Genomic DNA, 22,448 nt, shown 5'->3' on the forward strand with positions numbered 1-22,448 from the left:
GTTAGATGAGCTTCTGATACAAGCATAATATCAATTTTCTTCTCATCCAGAAAATTTTGACTTCTTACATACTACTATATCATAATAAATTTATTAATAATATAATAGAAATAAATTAATAAATAAAGTTTTTTTTCTTACGTTTTAATGTAAAAATGTCAGTTTATTTTAGTAAAAGGAAAGTTCCACTCATGTATTTTAAAAAACAAATAAAAATAAAACACTTAAAAAATAAATTAAAGCTAGATCAAAAACAAAAACACGCGGTGATCTGTTCGAAATCCGCACGTTGCTCCTCGCTAGCGCTGCTTTTTGCGTCTCTACCGCGACGCACCGTCGTCTCAGGTCAGACGCAACGGCGCCCCCCGGGGCAAGGGGAAAGTATAAACAAAGCCAACGAGAGTGTATAAAAACCTCTCTGCGCGTCCAATAACAAAACATTTGATTCTAAACCGCTCCAAAGCAAAAGTGATACCAAAAGTGCATTATTCCGCTCGTTGGTGATCAGTTTGTGACGAAAAGATGCGCCCTCCTACACAATACCCCCAAGATATCGCCCAAGAGGCCGAGGCCGAAAGTGAACCCGACCCCAGGATGGGGGCGATGATGATCTGCACCAGGCTGGCTGGAAGGGCTGTCATCAGGGTCATCGGAAGGTGCAACGATGCTAAAGAAAATGAAAATCTTGGTGAGTGTCATAAGGATTCTTTGTGAACGAGTTGTGCTTATTGTGACATGTGTTATGAAATTGTGATACCTTCTGGATTATTTTGGATGCTAATCAGGTGATACATGGGTGTTAAACAATAAAAAAAATATATATATTATCCTTATTTAAAACTATCTTACATATTATCCCAAATCTTCAATACTTCAATTGACAAACTATAGATATAAATTTGCAAACAATGTGTTTTATTATACCTACATCGTTTGCAAAAGTAATAGTAATGACAAAGAATACACACCCAACAAATAGTTGGTTGGGGTATTCTTTGGTAATAATAATATATTTTACATGTTTCATTAACGTACAACCTTTAATTTTTTATAACATGGGTTCCCAAGCCCTTCATATTATTCTCTTTTGTTCGTAAATCATTTTAAATTAACACAAATAGTATTTCTTTATAAAGATAACTTAAAACATATTTTTTTGGAAAAAAAATATAACGAAGTTGATCGAAAATTCTGGAATGTATTTCTCCTTTTTTATATTTCTTTTCTTTTTCTAGTAACTTTTTCTGCTTTATATTCTGCTAATCTTTTTTCTATACAATATATTGTGTATTCTTAAACAAGATTAATATAGTTCAACTAAGAAATATTTTTATGTGAAACACCCATATATTCGTATCAAATTAGCATAAAACTATTTTTTATAAAATGGGGCCAATAAAAAATAATTCGATATAACGAAGTGCCAAAGAACTTTACATATTTCTTAAATCTAATCGAATATCTAGCCTCTATAATTTTTCTGATTTTTTTATATTGATTAATTATGATAATTTAAAAAATATATCTTTTTGACTTTTAAATCATTAACAATTCAAGGCCAAAATTGCACCATTGTAAGAAATTTCGTCTACCAGTAAAAAGCAAAGCATTTTGAACGATTTTGGAAGTAATTATTTGATAGAATACGTTTAAAATTTTCAAATGTTGATTTAATAATTTGTTTTTTAGAAAAGAGTAAAAATGGTTATTTATGATACAAGTGTTAAAAGTACAATTTTAAGGCACGCATTTGAAAGTTTGCAGAATGAGCGAAGCGAATTCTGCAATTCACATGAGTGCCTTAAAAATGTACTTTTTAACACGTATATCATACAATATTTTTTCTACAAACGTCTTATATATCAACAATTATAATTTATTCATTCTCAATTACAGGATACCTACAAAAACTTTTACTTGAACTTGATTGACACTCCATTTTTATATTTTTCTTGACATTACATCAAAACTGCCTATACTGTCAATATGTAAATCATAACAACTATAGAATAACATCTACTTTTATTGTTGTATATTCTAATAAATTTTAATAGTTTTTTTCTACAAACGTGTTAAAAATGCAATAATACAGTTTAAATTAAATTTTAAAAAACCTTTTAAACCACCTTTTTCAAATTGCGTAAGTTGTACTATTAATATTAATGTTAATAAATGAAATATAAATATTTTGACGTTTCACACTTTGACAATTCACTTTTAACTGCAGTGCCTTAAAATTTTTAAAGACCCTAGTGCTTTAAAGTAGCATTTTTAACGCTACTATGGAGTGCTAAAAATTGCATTTTTAACACGGTTGTAGAAAAAATATTTAAACAATTTACAAGGTTAATTAAATACTAAATTTATTAAGAAACAGCATATTCGTAAAGTAAGCAATAATTACATAGAAATTATAAAAAGAAACGTCAAAATCCTTCACCAAGGACTGTAGATATTTTATAGCTCTAGTTTGAGCTTCATATTTCATTGTTCGATATAGCCGATTTGAAAAAAGGAATAACTTCGTCCAAAATAATCGCTGGACAACTTTTTTTTAAACTTGGCAGCTTTTTGAATATGAAAAATATTTTTCCCTGGACAATGGTAAAATAGTTATTCAAATTGTTTATAAACAAAAAAGGTCTTACAATGTTGGAAATCGTTATTTTCAACTCTCTCTATCTCTCTTGTTTATGTTATGCGTAGAAAAATTCTTAGGTTTTTACAGATTTATACGCAAGAAATTTGGTGAACCAACATTATTAAAAGATCGCCATTTTAAAGCATTAATCCTTGTTTTTTAATTATTTTACTGTGTTTTTTTAATATATATTTTAATTTGTGCTAAACACTTTTTTTACTTTCTTTTTTTATTTTTCTTTTCTTTTTTATTTGTTTTATTTTTTTTGTTATTATTTTACTATGTGTTTTTTATATATTATTTTTTATATTTTTTTTTTCTTCTTTTTAATTTTTTCAAACCACCTTAACAAATTATGCCTAGTTATGTATCTACTATATTAACAAAAGTAATATGTACCTACTAGCTTTAATCCTGTTTTATCAAACAATTACCTCCAGAAAAGTTCAAAATGCTTTAATCTTTACTGGTTAACGAAAGTTCTTAATAACTCAGCTTATAGATAGGGTAGCATTAAGTCTCACTTACGTTGCACCATAACTTTCGATTCTTATCTATGTAAACACGTCTTAACTGGGAAGAAGCTTAAGATGCAATCCACGTGGCAATCCATTGTGCCAAGCTGAAAATTGATCTAAGACTCAATTATGCAACGCATATGCTTCGTAAGCTCAGCTTATGGCACGTCTTAAACTTAAGATCTGTTGGTGCAGCCAGGCATTAATGATGCATTTTTGGCTTTAGGTAAATTGTTAATAATTTGCTATAAAGGCCATAACACAACGTTCAAAAAACTTGTTAGAAACCTAGCCGGCTCAAAATCCAAAGCAGGGTACCTTATTTCGCTGGACTATGATATACTTAGTCCAACATAATACTGAAACTTTTAAACTACACATATTATAGTTTACAAGTTTCAAGAAACTGTCCTTTCTCTACGAAGTAATCTGCAAAATTTGGTGACCTGTTACACCAAATTCAACAGGGGCCTTTCTTCGGCCAAAATAAATCTATGTTTCAATCTAGGTTACCATTTTCGGAAATAGTTGTCAAACAGAAATTAAAAAAAAATGATAAAATAAGATTTCCGTATTGCAAATCGACAAATCAAATGTAAAATGTAATTCTCATTGTAATTATTGTGGTTATGGAATTAATTTCTAATAAAATAATTTACTCTTAAAAAAAATGAAATAACAACGCCACAGGAATTGTCCAACATTCATCGGTGACAACATTTTGACAATGAGTCACCCTCTTCAAATGATTGTTGGATTATACCTCAGTTTATCTAGTTATTTCAGTTAAACCCGTATATACACACTTTGACAAACGATATTCCGGATACTATGAATCCTAAAGTCTCCTACCAAACGTCATTTTGAAGCGGAAGGATAGACTTTTTTCTGTGAAGTAATGCCCATACCTATACCCCCGTAGAAAAAAAAATTAAGGGGAAAATAAATTTACGTTTTTTCGTGTTATTTTGCTTCAATTCTTGAACATATTTTTGTCAAAGAATATTTTTGAAATTAGAATGTGACATTTCAATAGTAAATTTAATTTTGATTATTTTTTCTCTAGATATACAGGGTGTAACAAAAATACAGGTCATGAATTAAGGTACATATTCTGGGACCAAAAATAGTTCGAATGAACCTAACTTACCTTAGTACAAATATGCACATAAAAAAAGTTACAGCCCTTTGAAGTTACAAAATGAAAATCGATTTTCTCGAATATATCGAAAACTATTAAATTATGGGGTTTTGTTCCCTTAAACCACCCCAAACTTTTGTGTACGTGCCAATTAAATTATTGTTGTGGTACCATTAGTTAAATTCAATATTTTCAAAACTTTTTTGCCTCTTACTATTTTTTCGATAAGGCAGCTTTTATTGAGATGCTGCGTCTTGTTTAATATGTTTACATAAAAAATTTATGGGGTTTTGTGCCTTTAAACCCCCCAAATGTTTGTGTACGTTCCAATTAAACTATTACTGCCGTACCATTAGTTAAACACAGTGTTTTTAAAACTTTTTTGCCTCTTTGTATTTTTTCGATAAGGCACCTTTTATCGAGATGTGGCTTCTTTTTTAAGATGGTTCAAAATATACCTAAAAATGTAAATCATATAGTTATTTTCCTAACAAGTGCAGAAAGTCATTATTTTCCTCACGCGACTGCAGTTTGCCGAACGACGCGAAGCGGGAGTTCGGCAAGCAGTCGAGTGCGGAAAAGAGACTTTCTGCAAGAGTTAGGAACAATATTTTTTCTAAGAGTCTTTAAAAAATTACCAAATCTTAATCAATTAATTTAATTAATATGAAAATACATACACAAATTAATTCTTTGACAAGGTTGTCAAAACCAAACTTTCAATATAATTAGTTAACATGACGACGATCTTGGTTTCCATGACGATGATTCAAAACGACTGTTATTGTCTACCGATTTGACTTTCGAATATTATGTCAAAATAATTTTATTTCATCGAATTGTCGCGTTAATTTCATTAAAACAGGAACACAATAAGACATATTTGAAAAAAATTAGTAAATAATATCTAAATATTAGTTTATTGCATGTATTATAATTACTTTAAGGCCATATTAACATATCTAAATTAACACGCGTGCGGAAAAGTAAAAACCGCGTGCGGAAAAGTAACACGCGTACGGAAAAGTGAAACTTTCTAAACTAAAATGCGTGCGCGAAAGTAGACATTTTTGCACGCTCGTAGAAAAAATAAATTTTCATATTATTACTGAGTCTCCATAATCGTACTTAACCATGTACAAATATGTGGTGAATTTGCCAAAGATTCAAAATATCTCGATAAAAACTGACTTTTCGAAAAAGTACTAAGAGGCAAAAAATGTTTTAAAACATTGTGTTTAACTAATGGTGCTACAATAATAATTAAATTGGAACGTACACAAAAGTTTGGGGTGGTTTAAAGGAACAAAACCCCCATAAAATTTTTAAGGGGTGTCCAAATTTTACTAAAATTTTTGCTAAAGATACTACTGCCATAAGAATGCCACATGCTCATTTTCAATAAAAAATATCTAATAGTTTTCGATATATTGGAAAAAATCCATTTTCATTTTGTAACTTCAAAGGGTTGTAACTTTTTTTATGTGCACATTTGTACTAAGGTAAGTTAGGTTCAATCGAACTATTTTTGGTCCCAGAATATGTGATTAAATTTATGACCTGTATTTTTGTTACACCCTGTATATGTACGAAAAGTGCATTGAATATTTGAGTTTAAATGGTACCACTCAGCGGATTTTTCATATTTGGGGGTCCATTGGCCATATATGAAACAATACTCTTTAACGTTGTAGTTCCTTTCTAAAGTTCATAATCAATAGACTACGTCTTTATGTTTGTTCTATACCATATTTTCATTATCATAGTACTTCCGTAATATGACGAACCTATACAATACGTGCCTCATCATCTCAAGGTATTTTCCTGAATTCGCCATACATAGACTAAAATAATACAGACATACATTTTTTTCATTTATATTCCTGCTAGTACTTAAATGGGAACGATTTCCTTTTTAGGCGATGGAAAGGTCAACAAGGTTTAACTATTTTATTCGTTATAGTTTACGGTAGTATCTAACAATTATTAAATTATGTCCACAAGTTGTTTTAATTCATCTATTTAAGAGGTTTTTATTACGAGTATAAAATATAATATATTGTTTTAATTTTTTTTAGCGATTTTATTTTTATTTTTTCTTGATTTATTTTAATTTTGTTTCCTACATCATTAATTTCAAAAATCCTTTATCTATCTGTTCTTGTTTGTGTTGTGTATTTCGCTATTATCTTATTTACTGTAGTCCAAGTAATGAAGCTTAAAATAGGACAAAACCTCGCAATTTTTACAGAATGGATCGATTTGCTTGAAAATTCGAGAATAAGTAGTGGATAGTCCAAGGATTAAAATCTATATCATGCCAAAAGGCGCTTTTACCATGGGGGTGGGTGCCACCCCATCTCGGGGGTGGAAATTTTTATTATATTTTGACCGCAAGAGTTGGTAAAAACATTAAATAAAAGCAAAAATTGTTCTATACGTTTTTTTGATAAAATTAATAGTTTTCGATTTATTCGCTATCGAAAGTGTTACTTTTAGGTATATCAAAAAAATATATGTTTTTAATCAGTTTTCTGCTAATAACTCAAAAAGTTTTCGTTTTATCAAAACAACTTCACTTTATAAAAATGTACCTTTTGAAAAAATAAACAAAACCGTTTTTTTTCTTTAAGACCAATAGTAATGTAGTTATACTTTATTATATGTTGGCTCTTCTTCGTCAAATGCTAAACATTGTAGTTTCAAAGTCAAAGGACGGGAAAACGATGCATTTTTCGAGGATTACTTGTTGAAACTAATTTAAAGTATTTAAAAATATGTATCTCCAGAAATAAAAAAAATCTCTAGCTAAAAAAATTAAGTGACTGATAATGAAAACAATGTCAGTCCCTATTTTTTTCAGCAAAAAGTGATCGTAAACAACTCCCTAATCACCACCCTAATTAAAATTTGTCATTGACCTGATTTAGTTTTCTTTATGTATGTATTGTTAATAGGTACTAGAAGTTTGATCGGCTTAGAATGATTAGTTTTTAAAAAAATGGAGTTAAAAGCGAATGAGTTTTTGTAGTTTGGTAAAAAATGCCCTTTTCTTCAGAATAGAAAGATTAGCATCAGAGATACGAAAAAATATTTAAATATGAAATTGTAGCCTATTTAATTCCCAAGAACTGGGTTTGGAAAAATTTTTTTACGGCAAAAATTTATTGAGTTATTGACAATTAAAACTTGTAATATCATGCAAAAACCACCTTTACCAACCCTTTCAATGCCACCTCTTTTTGTGACTGAGAATTTTAAAAGGATTTATTATTAACAGCCTTATAGATCTTCTAAACATCTACAAAATTCTTTTTTAGCGAACTTTCTAAGATAAAAAATAAAAAAGTTACGGTTCAAAATCAATATATTTTTTTGAAAAAAAAAAGGAGAAATCCAAATGGAAGCATAATAATGTAAGTTAGCGGTGTTTTTAGTCATTGGCCCTATTTATTCTTCTTTATTTATGTATTATTAATAGATTCTAGAAGTTTGACTGGCTTAGAATGATTAGTTTAAAAAAAAAAACTAAAGTTTAAAGCAAATAACGAATGTTTGCAATTTGGTAAAAAATGTCATTTTCTTCAGAATAGAAAGATTAGCATCAGAGTTACGAAAAAATGTTTGAATATGAAATTGTAGGTAATTTAATTCCCAAGAACTTGGTTTGACAAAATTTGTTCTACGGCGAAAATTGAGTGAATCGTAAATGAGTATACCATCGAAAAACATTGATTTTTTAGATATAAAACTAACACTTTCGATAGCGAATAAATCAAAAACTATTAATTTTATCAAAAAAATGTATAGAAAATTTTTGCTTAGAATGAATGTTTTTATTAACTTTTGCGGTCAAAATATAATAAAAAGTTTTCACCCCCGAGATGGGGTGGCAACCACCCCCATGGTAAAAACGCCTGTCAGCATCATATAGATTTTGATCCATGGACTATCCACTACTTATTCTCAAATTTTCAAGCAAATTGATCCATTCTATAAAAATTGCGAGGTGAAAAGCTTTGGTTCCTGGACTACTGGGTATTTACTGTTTTCAACCATTCTCCATTCTTAATGCCCGGATCACATTATTCCAGTCCAGTAATCCAGTGAGTTAATCCAGTACATTGCTGGACTAATGGCACGTTTATACGTATCCAGTAACTGGCGCCAGTCTCTCTGATATGCCAGTGCTTTACTAGGATAGCGCTGGAGAGTAGCTGGCGCAAGTTTTTTTTAACTAGAACAGCGGTATCCAGTAGCTGGCGCCAGTTTTACTGGCACTCTTATTAAAAATCCAAACACTGACACTTTTACTCTTCACAGGTACGCCAGTGACCAGTGCGATTGGCGCCAGTTACTGGATACATGTAAACCTGCCTTAAATCATATCGTCCACATTATTCCAGTCATTCAAAAGCTGTAAGATCGGTAACACTATTGTGACAATGCTTTAATGCCATAATTAAGCACTGGATTGGCCGTTCACACTATTCCAGTGGCGCTGGAATGCGTGAGCTGGAATGGAAAATGGACCGTCATTCCAGTCAACTGGACTGGATTGATTACTGGAATTATTCATTCCCGTGCAGGTTCATAATATTCCGTTGGCATTCCACCGCTCTAGTGGAATGCTGCACTGGAATAATGTGAACCGGAGATAATGATTTAATTCTCAAACAATTCACTTCCATTATGGTAGAGTAGACCACTTACCTACATAAGAATTTTTCTTCTACCTCTCCATGGACCTGGTAGGGACGGGGGTTTTTGACAAAACACCGGTTTTCTGTTATACCGGTTTTTTTGCTTACGGTTTAACCTGGCGGGTAAAACCGGCCTAAAAACCGGTTTTTCCAAAAACCGGCTTTTGGTTTTTTTAATCCAATAGCTTACAATGTTACATTTACAATGCACTTTAATTTGCGATACTCCACTCGACTCGATACTCGATATCAATATGATCAAAATTAGTACTATCGAAAGAACATCAATATCAATATAAATAAAACACAATTTTTAATTAAACCATTTTATTCTATTAATTATTATATTTATTTATTTATTATTTTATTATTATTACATATATATTTATTGATTATTATTAAATATAATATAGCGTAAGATTAATATATACATAATATACAATTTAACCCAACCATTTCAACTTATAAAAAATTTCCTAGACTCTTTCAAATGGGATTTAAAAAAAATAATATCAACATAAATATTTTACTTAAAAATAAATTGGATAATGCAATTTACCTTTTATTTTTACTACCATCAAAAAAATGTATTATGCATGTATTTCTTTTAACACGTTTGTATATTTGTATAATTTATAAAATAAAATTTGAATTATGGTTTTGTTTGGAATAATTACTTGAGAATAATAATTATGACTGGGATCCAAAATAATACCTAACCTAATCCCAATCACCGTAAAAATATTATTACCGGTTTTTACTTTAAAAAGAAAAAACCGGTTATAACCAACCGGGACAAAAAAACAACCGGTAAAACCGGTTATTGCGAAGTAAAAATACCGGTTTTAGGTTAAAACCGGTAGGTTTTTCCCATCCCTAGGACCTGGTACGTTTGGCATCATCTTTGCTAGCGCTGCTGTTCTTTGATCGGATTTTTTCTTCTTCTTACACTTTATAAGAAGGATTCTTCCTCTTTATATTCATCGTCTTCCTCTTTATATTCATTGAAGGATTGCTACATCTATGGAATATTGTCACTCCATTTTTGCGCTGTCATCCGATACTTCTTCTGTCGATTGGTCATTTATTTCTTGATATTTTGACGACAGGGACCTTCCCCATTTTGCTTATGTGGTTATTCCATTCTTTTTTCTCTTTAGTGTCCATTCGTTTATACACTATACGTTACATTTTTTTCTAATGTCTTCTCCTCTCTTTAGATCTCTCAGGGTGTTTCCTGAGAGATTCAATATTGTTTATTGGGTTGAATACTATTTGGAATATACCTGGAATGTTTGGACCTTGTTTGGGGGGGAATTTCCCCGTTTTCCCTCCCCATGTATCCGCCACTGAGGCATTATGCCAGTATATTTGCTTTTGTACTCGATCTCTCACTCGCACTTCTTTGTCCAAGTCTTCATAGCTGATCAGTGTAATTCCAAAGTATTTATTTTATAAAAAAAAAATAATGAATGGGTTGCATGTGTGAGTCCATACTATTGTAGTAAAGAAAAGAGAGACGTTCTCACAAACAATTTATTTTACCACTGACGACCGGTTTCGCTGTTTACAATTTGTACAGCATCAACAGGTCCGGTTTAAGTAAAATCAAATGCTACAAACAACAAAAAACCAGAGTTAGTTAGGTGGTCTGGTTTAAATAAAATTTAATGATACAGCCAATATCAAAGTACATATGTTCATGCATGTACATGAATACCCACATGTATGTGCGCATGGTGTACAATCCTCATACTCACAAACATGCACGCATTCATGTGCAGTGGCAAGCAAAAGTATGTCAAGTATAAGATATATACTTACTTTCCGGTATAAGGGAAGAATGTAGTAGTATTCAATATCATACTTTTCTCTGCACTTTGCTAGAGGGATGGTTGGTGAAGGGAAAGATTTCAATGTAATATATTAACTAAACATCGGTGGGGTCTTGAGGGGTTTAGTAGGGAAATACGACATTAAACCGATAATCTAATTTGTTAGTTATATATAGTGATGTTATTTTAATTTAATTATATATGGTGATGTTATTTTAATTATTAATGTAGCTTTTAATTATATATGATAGTTAGATGTTGTGCTGGGTGTGCGACTTTTAGAACAGATTGGTCGTTTATGTAATAGATATTATATATTACATAAACGACCAATCTGTTCTAAAAGTCGCACACCCAGCACAACATCTAACTATCATATATAATTAAAAGCTACATTAATAATTAACATAACATCATCATATATAATTAAATTAAAATAACATCACTATATATAACTAACAAATTAGATTATCGGTTTAATGTCGTATTTCCCTACTAAACCCCTCAAGACCCCACCGATGTTTAGTTAATATATTACATTGAAATCTTTCCCTTCACCAACCATTCCTCTAGCAAAGTGCACAGAAAAGTATGATATTGAATACTACTACATTCTTCCCTTATACCGGAAAGTAAGTATATATCTTATACTTGACATACTTTTGCTTGCCACTGCACATGAATGCGTGCATGTTTGTGAGTATGAGGATTGTACACCATGCGCACATACATGTGGGTATTCATGTACATGCATGAACATATGTACTTTGATATTTTCTGTATCATTAAATTTTATTTAAACCAGACCACCTAACTAACTCTGGTTTTTTGTTGTTTGTAGCATTTGATTTTACTTAAACCGGACCTGATGATGCTGTACAAATTGTAAACAGCGAAACCGGTCATCAGTGGTAAAATAAATTGTTTGTGAGAACGTCTCTCTTTTCTTTACTACAATATTTATTTTATTTTCATTACTGTGCTTTGTTTTTAAACCAGAAGGAGTAAACTAAAAAGACAGATCTACACCCAAGAAAGTGACTAGAAAAATCACCAAATATATCTTCTTTTTTGGTTGATCATGTCGGCCTTCGACGGTAATCCATAAATTATATTATACTAATACGTCGCTAAAGAGTTCTAACAACAACTGCTTTTATAAAAGCAAACTAAAAATCTAAAAATTAAAGGAATAACTTTGTAAACACAAAAAATCGCCGATATGACTTAATTAACCTATAAAATTCCAATAGTGTCAAAATTGCATAAATATCAATAGCGTCAAAATTTCATAACAGTGGAGTAAACTTGCCTGTGGTTGGACCAATTACTCACAAGCATTTCGGCGCGGTAAATTTGAATTACTCCTCCTGGTTTAAAAACAGAGTGTAGTCAATTTCTATTTTACATCTGATTGGTTCTTTGCTGATTAGGTACTATTGTTTTAGTGTTCTGAGATGAGATTATCACATTAAATTCTTTTTCTCTTATGTTAAATCTGAGGACTAGTCTTTGCAGATTATCTTCATCTGTGCAGATTATTAATATTGCATCGTCTGTATAACAGAGTATTTTTGTCTCCCATTCTGTATCCTCTTTCTTTGTTGCTTTTATGTTGCTTTTATGTTGCCCTGTCTTATTCCGCTGCTTATGTCTATAGGTTCTGTAAATTATCAATGTTTTCTTTAAGTCAGGCACAGAAATGCTGGTCTATCGTACTCTAGTCATTTCTCAGTCATTTATTTTATGACGAATATTGCATCTGTACACGATTTTCCAGTACGAAAATCCTATTGCTCATCTGCTAAACTTATGTTCTGATGCATATATAATTTTTTCTCGAAAATATACCACACTATTTATTTTCATTTCAAAGTTCAGTTACTTACAGACTACGGAAGTGATTGAATGATTGACCGAATGCCTCAAGTGCCCACCTATCTATAATTAAAAAGTTATTTTAAATTTTAAATAGCAGTAAGCCTGTTGAACAGCTGGTCCTGCCAACTAAACGATTTATTTTTAAAATGTTTTCAAACCCGACGTAATTGAGTTAAAAATACTGTTCCGTTTGGTGGAATATACAAAGAAAAATTTTCTTAAACGTTTTTCCACATGGATCATTATATTTTTGTATGCTACCTGCCTTGCGTAATACAAGTTCTGCATAATTTTTTACAAAGGACACCGCACACATTTTATGGAAAATTTCATGTCACTCAAATACAATAAAATTTACATAAATAGATTCGTCTCGAAATTATAATCATTTCATATCGTCGCGCCAACTCAGAATTTTGATTAATAACGGAGTAAATTGTAATTGTAATTGCAGAGCCGTACGGTACATCTTTTCAATCTGATGTAAATATTCGAAATGCCACCCCAAATATTATCGAAACTTAACTTTTATTTTTATTAAATGAAACTACACAAAATGAATGATAACTTTTATTTTAAAAATAAAACATACTTTAAATTAAATGAAATTAAATTAAATTAATTCTTCTAGAAGATCATTTGTCTCTGTAGCCGATTTTTTATCTTTTTCTATTGAAAATATTGAATGAAGATTCATACAATATTTTCTAGCGTTTTATCGTCTATTTCTCTTTAAAAATATCATGTAAAGATTTTAAAATTTTATTATGAATTTCTAGAAGCGCAAATCGATCAATCAAAGAATTAATGACAATGTCTAAAATATAGATCAAAAAATTTATTTTAAATTTATCTTCCTCTATTAAGTAACTCATCCACAGTTTTGTCGTAATCAAATTGACGCTTTTTTCTCCTGGTTCGAGTTTCATTTTCAGCTGAAAATTCGGGACTTATATCAACATTTTCTGCAATTTCATTAGCAGTAATTTTCATTTGGTCATAGCCAGATTGTCTGTAACTTTTTTTCTATAGTTTCGTACAACAGTTTTGCATAATCTGACAAATTTATAGTTAAATGTTGCAATATCTTCGAGACTGAATTTATAAGAAATAAAATATGCCAAAGAACTACACCGCATATAAATTTATAATTTTTAATATTTTTTGCTAATCCTCGTGCTTTGACTTTAGTTTCTGAATCTTTGTTGATGTCTTCTATTATTTAGAGTAAGGGTTTGCTCACTACGGAGACAAAAGGATGGTATCCTAGCCTAGAGCATGGTATCGTACTCGTCATATTCGTGAATTCTCGCATTTAAAATAATGTATTTATTTTACCTGGCGATCGAAACTATTATTATCAGTAATTTTAAATGAAACACACTGTATTTTATATCACTATCGAAAACCATAATTTTCTCAGTAATTTTAAATGAAACACACTGTATTTTATATCACTATCGAAAAGTACTATTACCGTACTTTAATTTTTACATAACATTCCCTATGTCTAAATTTATTAGTTTTCGAGATATTTTCATTTTTCAGAGCAAATTATTAATTACGGCTCTAAATATATCCAAATTTTAGGAAAGCCATGACTGAATTGTCTAAAACTGACAATTTACGATTAGATTATCAATCTGTAATCAAAGTTGGCTACAATTTTTGTCATTAACTTTTATTGCTATCTATTACTATAACGGATCTACGGAGCTTTACCCCACTAATCAATCACCCTCTATGGATAAATCGATTTTTTTTATTTCAAACTATTTTAAAAATGTAAATAATGCAATGATATTTTAAAGTAATGATATAATAAATCGATATCTACAAATTGATGGTGGTTCAGTTGCATTAGACTGCAGATCGAGAGTTCCCTAGTTCGAACACGGCTGTTGCGTATCTTTTTTTATTTTTTTAATAAATAATTAAAAGTTGATATACTTAAAATTCATATTTTATAAGTTAATTACCATTTTAAACAACCGTGGTATTATAAAAAGTACTTTTTTATACTAGTGTAATTTTTGGAATTATAATTTTAACAGTTAAGACACCTATCTACTAAAAATTCATATTTTATTCTTTCGAAACATGTTATGCCCTGTATATAACAAAACCGTGTTATTATAAAAAGTACTTTTTTATTATACATAGTGTAATTTTTGGAATTTTAAGCATTTTATATCGTCAAATTATTTTATATTCTCTCCTATAAATAATAAAAACATTTTATTATAAAAAAGTTATTTTTTATAAAAGTGTAATTTTTTCTAATACAATAAAGACATTTTTGAATCTACACCAATGTCCTTGATTTCATTGCAAACTCATGAATTGAAAAAGCCTGGTAAAAACATAGTAAAGAAAGTTTATTTCCCGTAGAGAAATGTAACAAAAAAGAAAATATTGTAAACAATGAAATTGTCACCGTGATCATCCTCTTAGTCAAGCATTGTTTTCGTTTTTGTTGACCACTGAAGTGAATATTTCTGTCACGGTGAAAGAGTTTAGAAATTATTCGTTAATGTTTTCCAAATCGGTTAATGTTTAAATAATGATTCAGTTTTTGTATCAACTTCCTTAAATGATATAATTTAGCTACCAGGTAGCCACCCAACATTATCAGTTCAGTTGGTTACGCAGGTTTACACATGTGCCCAAGGCTTTTTCTAGGGTTTTGAGCGCCCTTTCATACAATAATATACAAGTTTACTGCAAATTAAAAAAAAATTCAACAAGGAAAATATTTCCTGTAGCTGGCTGTATACCGTTAATCACAAAAAATTTATTTAGTAAAATCCTTTATAAAAGGTAGGTATATATTTATTAAAAGTCCCTTAAAGGGCTACGTTCACAATCGCAGAACGTTTTCGCTGAAAAGATCATCATCAGTGCTTAAAACAGGATTATAACATGTTGAGCCGCCAAAATATGTGGGTAAAACCCCTTAAAAGTGGTACAATTATGAAAAATTTACATTCATTGTTATGTTTAATTATAACCACAAAATTATAATGTTAGCATTTAAGCTAACCACAAAAGTCCTAACCAACAAAATCAATAAACTAACAACTTTATCAGATGAACAACAAGGATTCAGATCCGGAAGATCCTGCGTAAACGACGTATTTGTACTGTAGTCCAGGGCGAATCTGTTTTGAGATGGACGTTGAGAGGTGACTCAATTTTTTTTGCAGAAATTGCTTGAAAATAACTCAAATAATAATATTTGAGTTATCCTCCCACTCAACATGGTCCGGAACATTGTTTAAATAATCAAAATGTCAAAATATGAAGGAAAAATTCGATTTTTTTTATTGGTTTTTTGATTATAACTTTAATTTATCAAACTATTAATTTCTGAGAAAAGTTGTACTGACATTAAAGTTGCGTAATTAAATTTCCTATAATATAGAATTGATTAAAAATTTAAAAAATAGTCACCCTTGTTGCAAAATGGCAATAATTGCGAAAAAACCATACAAAAACAAGTATTTGCATTTTACGTTTTTCAACCATTTATGCTAGAATTAAGACCTTCATATTTGACCCACAGAAACTTTATGATATAGTAAAACAACACTGTAAATTTCATTAAGATCGGTTTAATAGATTTTGCAAAATAAATTTTGCAATCCAGCTTTCGCAAAAAAAATTCATTTTTTTTAATGTTGCAGGACTGAAAATAAAGCAGGTAGCAAGTTGAATTTTTTTTTGCTTATAGAAGAGTACTGTACCCTTCATTTGCAATTTGCAAAATTAAAATCGAATAAACACCACGGCGTCAGCAAATGTTTTTAAATAAACATTAATTTTTGGTGCTACGCGCAGGACAGCGGTGTTAGATTTACACAAGTTGATTTCCACCAAAATATATTCGAATCTTTATCTAATATATTATTTTCTTACTCTATATTTTGTTGTATTTTAATATTTTAATTCCACAAAAATCAAACTAATTTTATTGTTGTTTGTAAAAATACTGCTGAAACAATTGCATATGTTTAAAAATAATAAACTTAGATTCTCCCAGTTAAAATATATGAACAAAGAAAGTTTTTGCTAAAAAAGTGTTATTTCAAAGGATAGAGTATGTGTTTTTATTTTGCAATAAACAAATTTATTTATTTATATCGAAATGTAATAAAAATTAAAATGTGTCAATCATTATCAAAGGTCATTGGAATGCCCAATCAGAGCAAACTATCCGCTGTCCTGCGCGTAGCACCAATAATTAATGTTTATTTAAAAAAATTCCTGACGCCGTGGTGGTTAATCGATTTTAGTTTTGCAAATTGCAAAGGAAAGGTACAGTATACTTCTATAAGCAAAAAAATTTCAACTTGCTATCTGCTTTATTTTCAGTCCTGTAACATTTTGAAAAAATAAATTTTTTTTGGCGAAAGTTGGATTGCAAAATTTATTTTGCAAAATCTGTTAAACCGATCTTAATGAAATTTACAGTATTGTCTTACTGTATCATATAGTTTATCACGGTAAAATATGAAGGTCCTAAGTTTAGCATAAATGGTCGAAAAACGTAAAATGCGAATACTTGTTATTGTATGGTTTTTCGCAATTATTGCTATTTTGCAACAAGGGTGACTATTTTTTAAATTTTTAACCAATTCTATATTGTTGGAAATTTAATTATGCAACTTTTATGTCAATACGACTTTTCTCGGAAATGAATATTTTTAAAGTTATAATCAAAAAACGAAGAAAAAAATCGAATTTTTCCTTCATTTTTTGACATTTTGATTATTTAAACAATGTTCCGGACCTTTTTCAGAGGGAGGATAACTCAAATATTATTATTTGAGTTATTTTCAAGCAATTTCTGCAAAAAAATTTGAGTCAGCTCTTAACGTTCAAATGTACTAATATTTTTACAGATGCGCCCTGGTCTACTGAGACAAATCACAGAAAAGGCTATTGAGTACAATAAACCAGCATACATAACATATTTGCTGGTTATAGCATATATAATATATATAAAACATATTATGTTTTATAGACCTCACAAAAGGTTTCGATCGCATCCAGGTCGAATACGTCTTACATTTACTGTATAAGTAGAAGAAACATACCAATCAATATTATACAAACCATCGAAAACATCTACTTTCATAATCGAATATAGGCAAAGATAAAAGGAAAACTAACGCAGTTTATACCAGTACAAAGCGGAGTCAGACAAGGTGACTCGTTAAGCCCACTGCTCTTTAATATAATAATGGACGAAATAATAGAAGCAGTACGTAAAGCTCATGGTTACAGAATGAGGAACAAAGAAATCCAAATATGTTATGCAGACGACGCCGCATTAATCGCCGAGACAGAAGACAATCTCCAAAGATTAACACACATCTTCAATAGAACAGCAAGAAATACAATATGATAATATCAGCAGGAAAAAACCAAATGTATGACAACATCTAAATACCCACTACGATGTAAAATCGAAATTGATGGGAAAATAATAAAGCAGGAAGCAAGGTTTAGATATCTGGGAATAGATATAACCAGTTACGGAGATGTTGAAGGGGAAGTAAAACAACAAAGCTTAACAGCAAGTAAAGCGGCGGGATCTCTTAATGACACAATCTGGAAGAACAAACACCTAAGACAAGACACAAAAGCAAGAATCTATAAAGCAGCAATTAGACCTATACTGACATACACGGCGGAGACAAGACCTGACACATCTAAAACTAGACGATTATTAGAAACAACAGAGATGAAAACACTCCGACGAATATCAGGGAAAAGTCTGTTGGATAGGGAGAGAAGCGAAAACATAAGAAGATCATGCAATGTAGAAGTCATAAATGGATGGGTGACAAAACGGAAACAGGAGTGGAACGAACACATTAGTAGAATGGCAGAGGATAGGATAGTACGAGTAGCATGAGATATGTCACCAAATGGACGAAGAAGTATTGGCAGACCAAGAACAAGATGGTGCGATAACTTAAACAATTTAGGAGACTAATATTGAAGAATAAACAGGCTTTAAAGCCTACATACAAGAAGGAAGAAGAAGAAGAATGTTTAATTATAAGTGATGGTTGAAATTGTTCTAGATATAGCACCAAGCATCACAGGACTCCTCGCGTGGGTTGCTCACGTCCGAAGGATACGTCTTCACATCACGAGCGACTAGGGCTGACCGAATGGGTAGTTGCTGACTACCGTTCTCTAGTTCTCTTCTGATTTGTAGAAAAGGCCAATAATGGAACACGAGTTGTTACTCCCTCATAACCATACACCCTCCCTGGTATCAAGTTTATCGTACCTATATGCTTTGTATATGCTTCTGCTTTAGCTTTTACTGCTACTTTCACTTTTTGGCGACCTTATAGTTTTGAACATCTGCGTCCAGTCTATTTCTTTCTCACTGTTTGTATAGTTTTCTCTTCTCCTTTATTTTTTCTTGAACTTCACTTGACCACCACTAAGGTCTCTTTATTTTCAAACTTCTTGCCTTGAGGTTTTCCAAGCATTTCAATAGCAGTATCACTAATCTAGCCATATTCCTCTAGATTGCATTAGGACTTCCTTTCATCATCCGGCTCATTTTTTCTATTATTTATGTTCTAAATAGAGCTTCTTTCTCGTCTTTTAACATCCACCACTTGATTTTTGGGGCCCTTTCCGATATTTTGGTTTTGCTTCACTTTTTACTTCGATATCCAGCAACTTATACTGTTGGCTCAATCTATTTTCTTCTTCTAGTTCCATGACCGTTATCGTTCGTTGGTTATCATATTGGCTACCAAATTCGCTATAGTAATTTTATTAACAGCAGCTCTGAATAACGATGTAGTCGATTTTCCGTATCATTGCCCTATATTTTTCAGCCATGAAGTTCTTCTACCATTACTACGTTTACCTGGAATCTTTCCCTGAATAATCATATGTAAAAGACCATATTTTCAGGATGTCCCATAATGTGAAGTATTTCAGCTTGCGTTTCTTTCTTATATTGACTAGTTGTGTTGTACCTGTTTCTACTAAATTAAATATTTTACTAGGAATGCATCTGAATTTTGAAATTTAGAACAATAAAAATAAGTAACATTGAACTTAAAATCCCCGTGCTGTATTATTCCAATGTCATAACCTATAGAAAAAATAATATTGATGCATGTGGATTTCAAAGTGTGCATTGCGTAAAGAAATACAAATACAGAGATTTAAAAAATGATTTCAATATTTAAAGACAACAAGGTTCTCTAATGCCAATCAAACGAGCCATTTAAAAATAGAAGTACAAGGAAAGCTTAAGTCAGTGGCGTCCTTTGGGCAATGCAATATAATCCGAGCATTACCGGCTGATAGAGAGATTTCAAAGGGGTTTTAAAAAAGAATCGCTTTAAAGGTTATGAGGGTGTAGGGGGAAGGGTACCTATGGTTTAAAAATTTTTGAAATTTTCGATTTTTAAAATTATTTTAAATCAAAGTACATTAACTTCAAGAATACTCTCTGACAATTTCAGATAAATCAGAGCAGAATTGCCGAAAATACAACATGTTGACTATCCCTACCTTCGACAGGCGTTGCAGGAGCTTCGCGCCAGCGCGCTTGAGCGTAGTGAGGAACATTCAACAGCTGTTTCCCTTCTCTTTTGTAAATTACTCCGCGATTCAAAAACATATTTCGGTCTGCACCACTTTACGATTCGACAGACAAAAAAAAAATTGAAAATAAAAGTTGTCAAAACTTTATACGCGTTTTTCTCAAAACTGCCGTTTTCAAAGTCGGTGGACATTGTAACTCAAAAACTTTTCGACCGATCCACCTAAATTTTGCATAGCTTTTCTAGAGACATTTCGTGAGGTAACGCTGTCGAGATATTTATTGTTTTATGCTTATTTTTTGTTTTATATTTTTTCTACAAAAAATTGCGTTTTTTTGACTTATCTCGAGAAAGCGTTATCTCGAGAAACTTAAAAGCTAATAAAATCTTTTTGAACTTTTTGTTTCACATTATTCAATCTGATATCCATCGCAAAATCCATTTTTTAAGGTGCCTGTAAAAATTTTCCACCGTTGGCTCTTATTTTTCAATATTTTGCCTGAATTTTTTTTTAATATTCTGTGAATTATACTGACTATGGTTATTTAATTTAAAAATAAAATAACTCTACAAACGGTTTAAAAAAATACACAAAAATATGCTTGAAGTCGAATTTCCTTACTTCAAAACCTTATCAATACAACACTAAACTGAGTAAACAAACAAAGAAGTACCTAGTACAAAAAAGAATGTGTGTGTACTTTGTACGCACGTAAGAAGTTATACTTTTAAATATGATTTCAATGAAATAGATATACTTTCGGACAGTTTATTTGTATTTTATTTAAAAATTAAATTAATTTTTACTTACTACTTTCCAAAAATTTTTATTAAAACAATACCAAAAATTAAAAAAAGATTAGAAAACACCAGGATTTGAACCGGGGACCTCTTGATCTCCAGCCCAACCACTGAGCTATACCCTTTTGTTTATACAGGCTACAAGATTTCTCAGACATAGTGACAAACATCCGAAGTGAATTATAAAATACTTTAAATATTACTTATTATCTTATTCCCGAGGTAGACAAGTCCAAATACACAAAAATTATAATAATAGTTATTTATGATATAAATGTTAAAAGCACAATTTTAAGGCACGTATGTGAAAGATTCGCTTCGCTCATTCTGCAATTCACATGAGTGCCTTAAAAATGTACTTTTTAACACCTATATCATACAATATTTTTTCTAATTTTCTACAAACGTCTTATAGGTATATCAACAATTATAATTTATTCATTCTCAATTACAGGACAATACCTACAAAAACTTTTACTTGAACTTCCATTTTTATATTTTTCTTGACATTACATCAAAACTGCCTATACTGTCAATACGTAAATCATAACAACTATAGAATAACATCTACTTTTATTTTTGTATATTCTAACAAATTTTAATAGTTTTTTTCTACAAAAGTGTTAAAAATGCAATAATACAGTTTAAATTAAATTTAAAAAACCTTTTAAACCACCTTTTTCAAATTGCGCAAGTTGTATTATCAATATTAATGTTAATAAATGAAATATAAATATTTTGACGTTTCACAATTTGACAATTTTATTTTAACTGCAGTGCCTTAAAGTTTTTAAAGCACTGGTGCTTTAAATTAGCATTTTTAATGCTCCTATGGAGTGCTATAAATTGCATTTTTAACACGTTTATAGAAAAATATATTTAAAAACACTAATATATCCTTTCCATACCTTTTCTGGACTGATACATACATAAATTAAAACATTTAGTAACGAACTCCATACTGTCTGTGTGCGCAGATTAATAAAATTTCACCCCCAATCGCGCCTAAAGAAGTATAACTTCGAAAAGCAAAACGTGAAAGCATGTCAGTATGTGTACAAACAATAATTGATAGTGAAAAATTGACTGTATAAAGACTAAATAGTGATGTATTCACTTTATATGGCACACATATATGGCAGTAAAATGAAATAGTTACGTCCGTGGAGGAAAGAAATTATAATAATATACAGGGTGTCCCAGACTAAGTTATCCAGGCTATAACTCTTAAACGAATAGAGATTTTCGAATGGGACAAAAACTGATCTATTCCAATTGTAATACACTTTAATATGGCGTAGAGAAAATCATCCCCTAAGTATTCATCCCTTAGTTA

General features: G+C 30.7%; 1 protein-coding gene across 1 annotated transcript in view; it reads left to right on the forward strand.

Moving 5' to 3' along the window:
- The first annotated feature begins 281 nt into the window (after positions 1 to 281).
- The window catches only part of LOC114331967 (leucine-rich repeat-containing protein 20), a 42,567-nt gene continuing 20,400 nt past the window's right edge, over positions 282 to 22,448 (forward strand). The window contains exon 1 of the mRNA XM_028281660.2: positions 282 to 688. Coding sequence (XP_028137461.1) covers positions 523 to 688 — 166 coding nt within the window. The 5' untranslated portion in view covers positions 282 to 522. The remainder of the gene's footprint in view (positions 689 to 22,448) is intronic.

Source organism: Diabrotica virgifera, chromosome 5, assembly GCF_917563875.1.
Source record: "Diabrotica virgifera virgifera chromosome 5, PGI_DIABVI_V3a".
NCBI lineage: Eukaryota > Metazoa > Arthropoda > Insecta > Coleoptera > Chrysomelidae > Diabrotica > Diabrotica virgifera.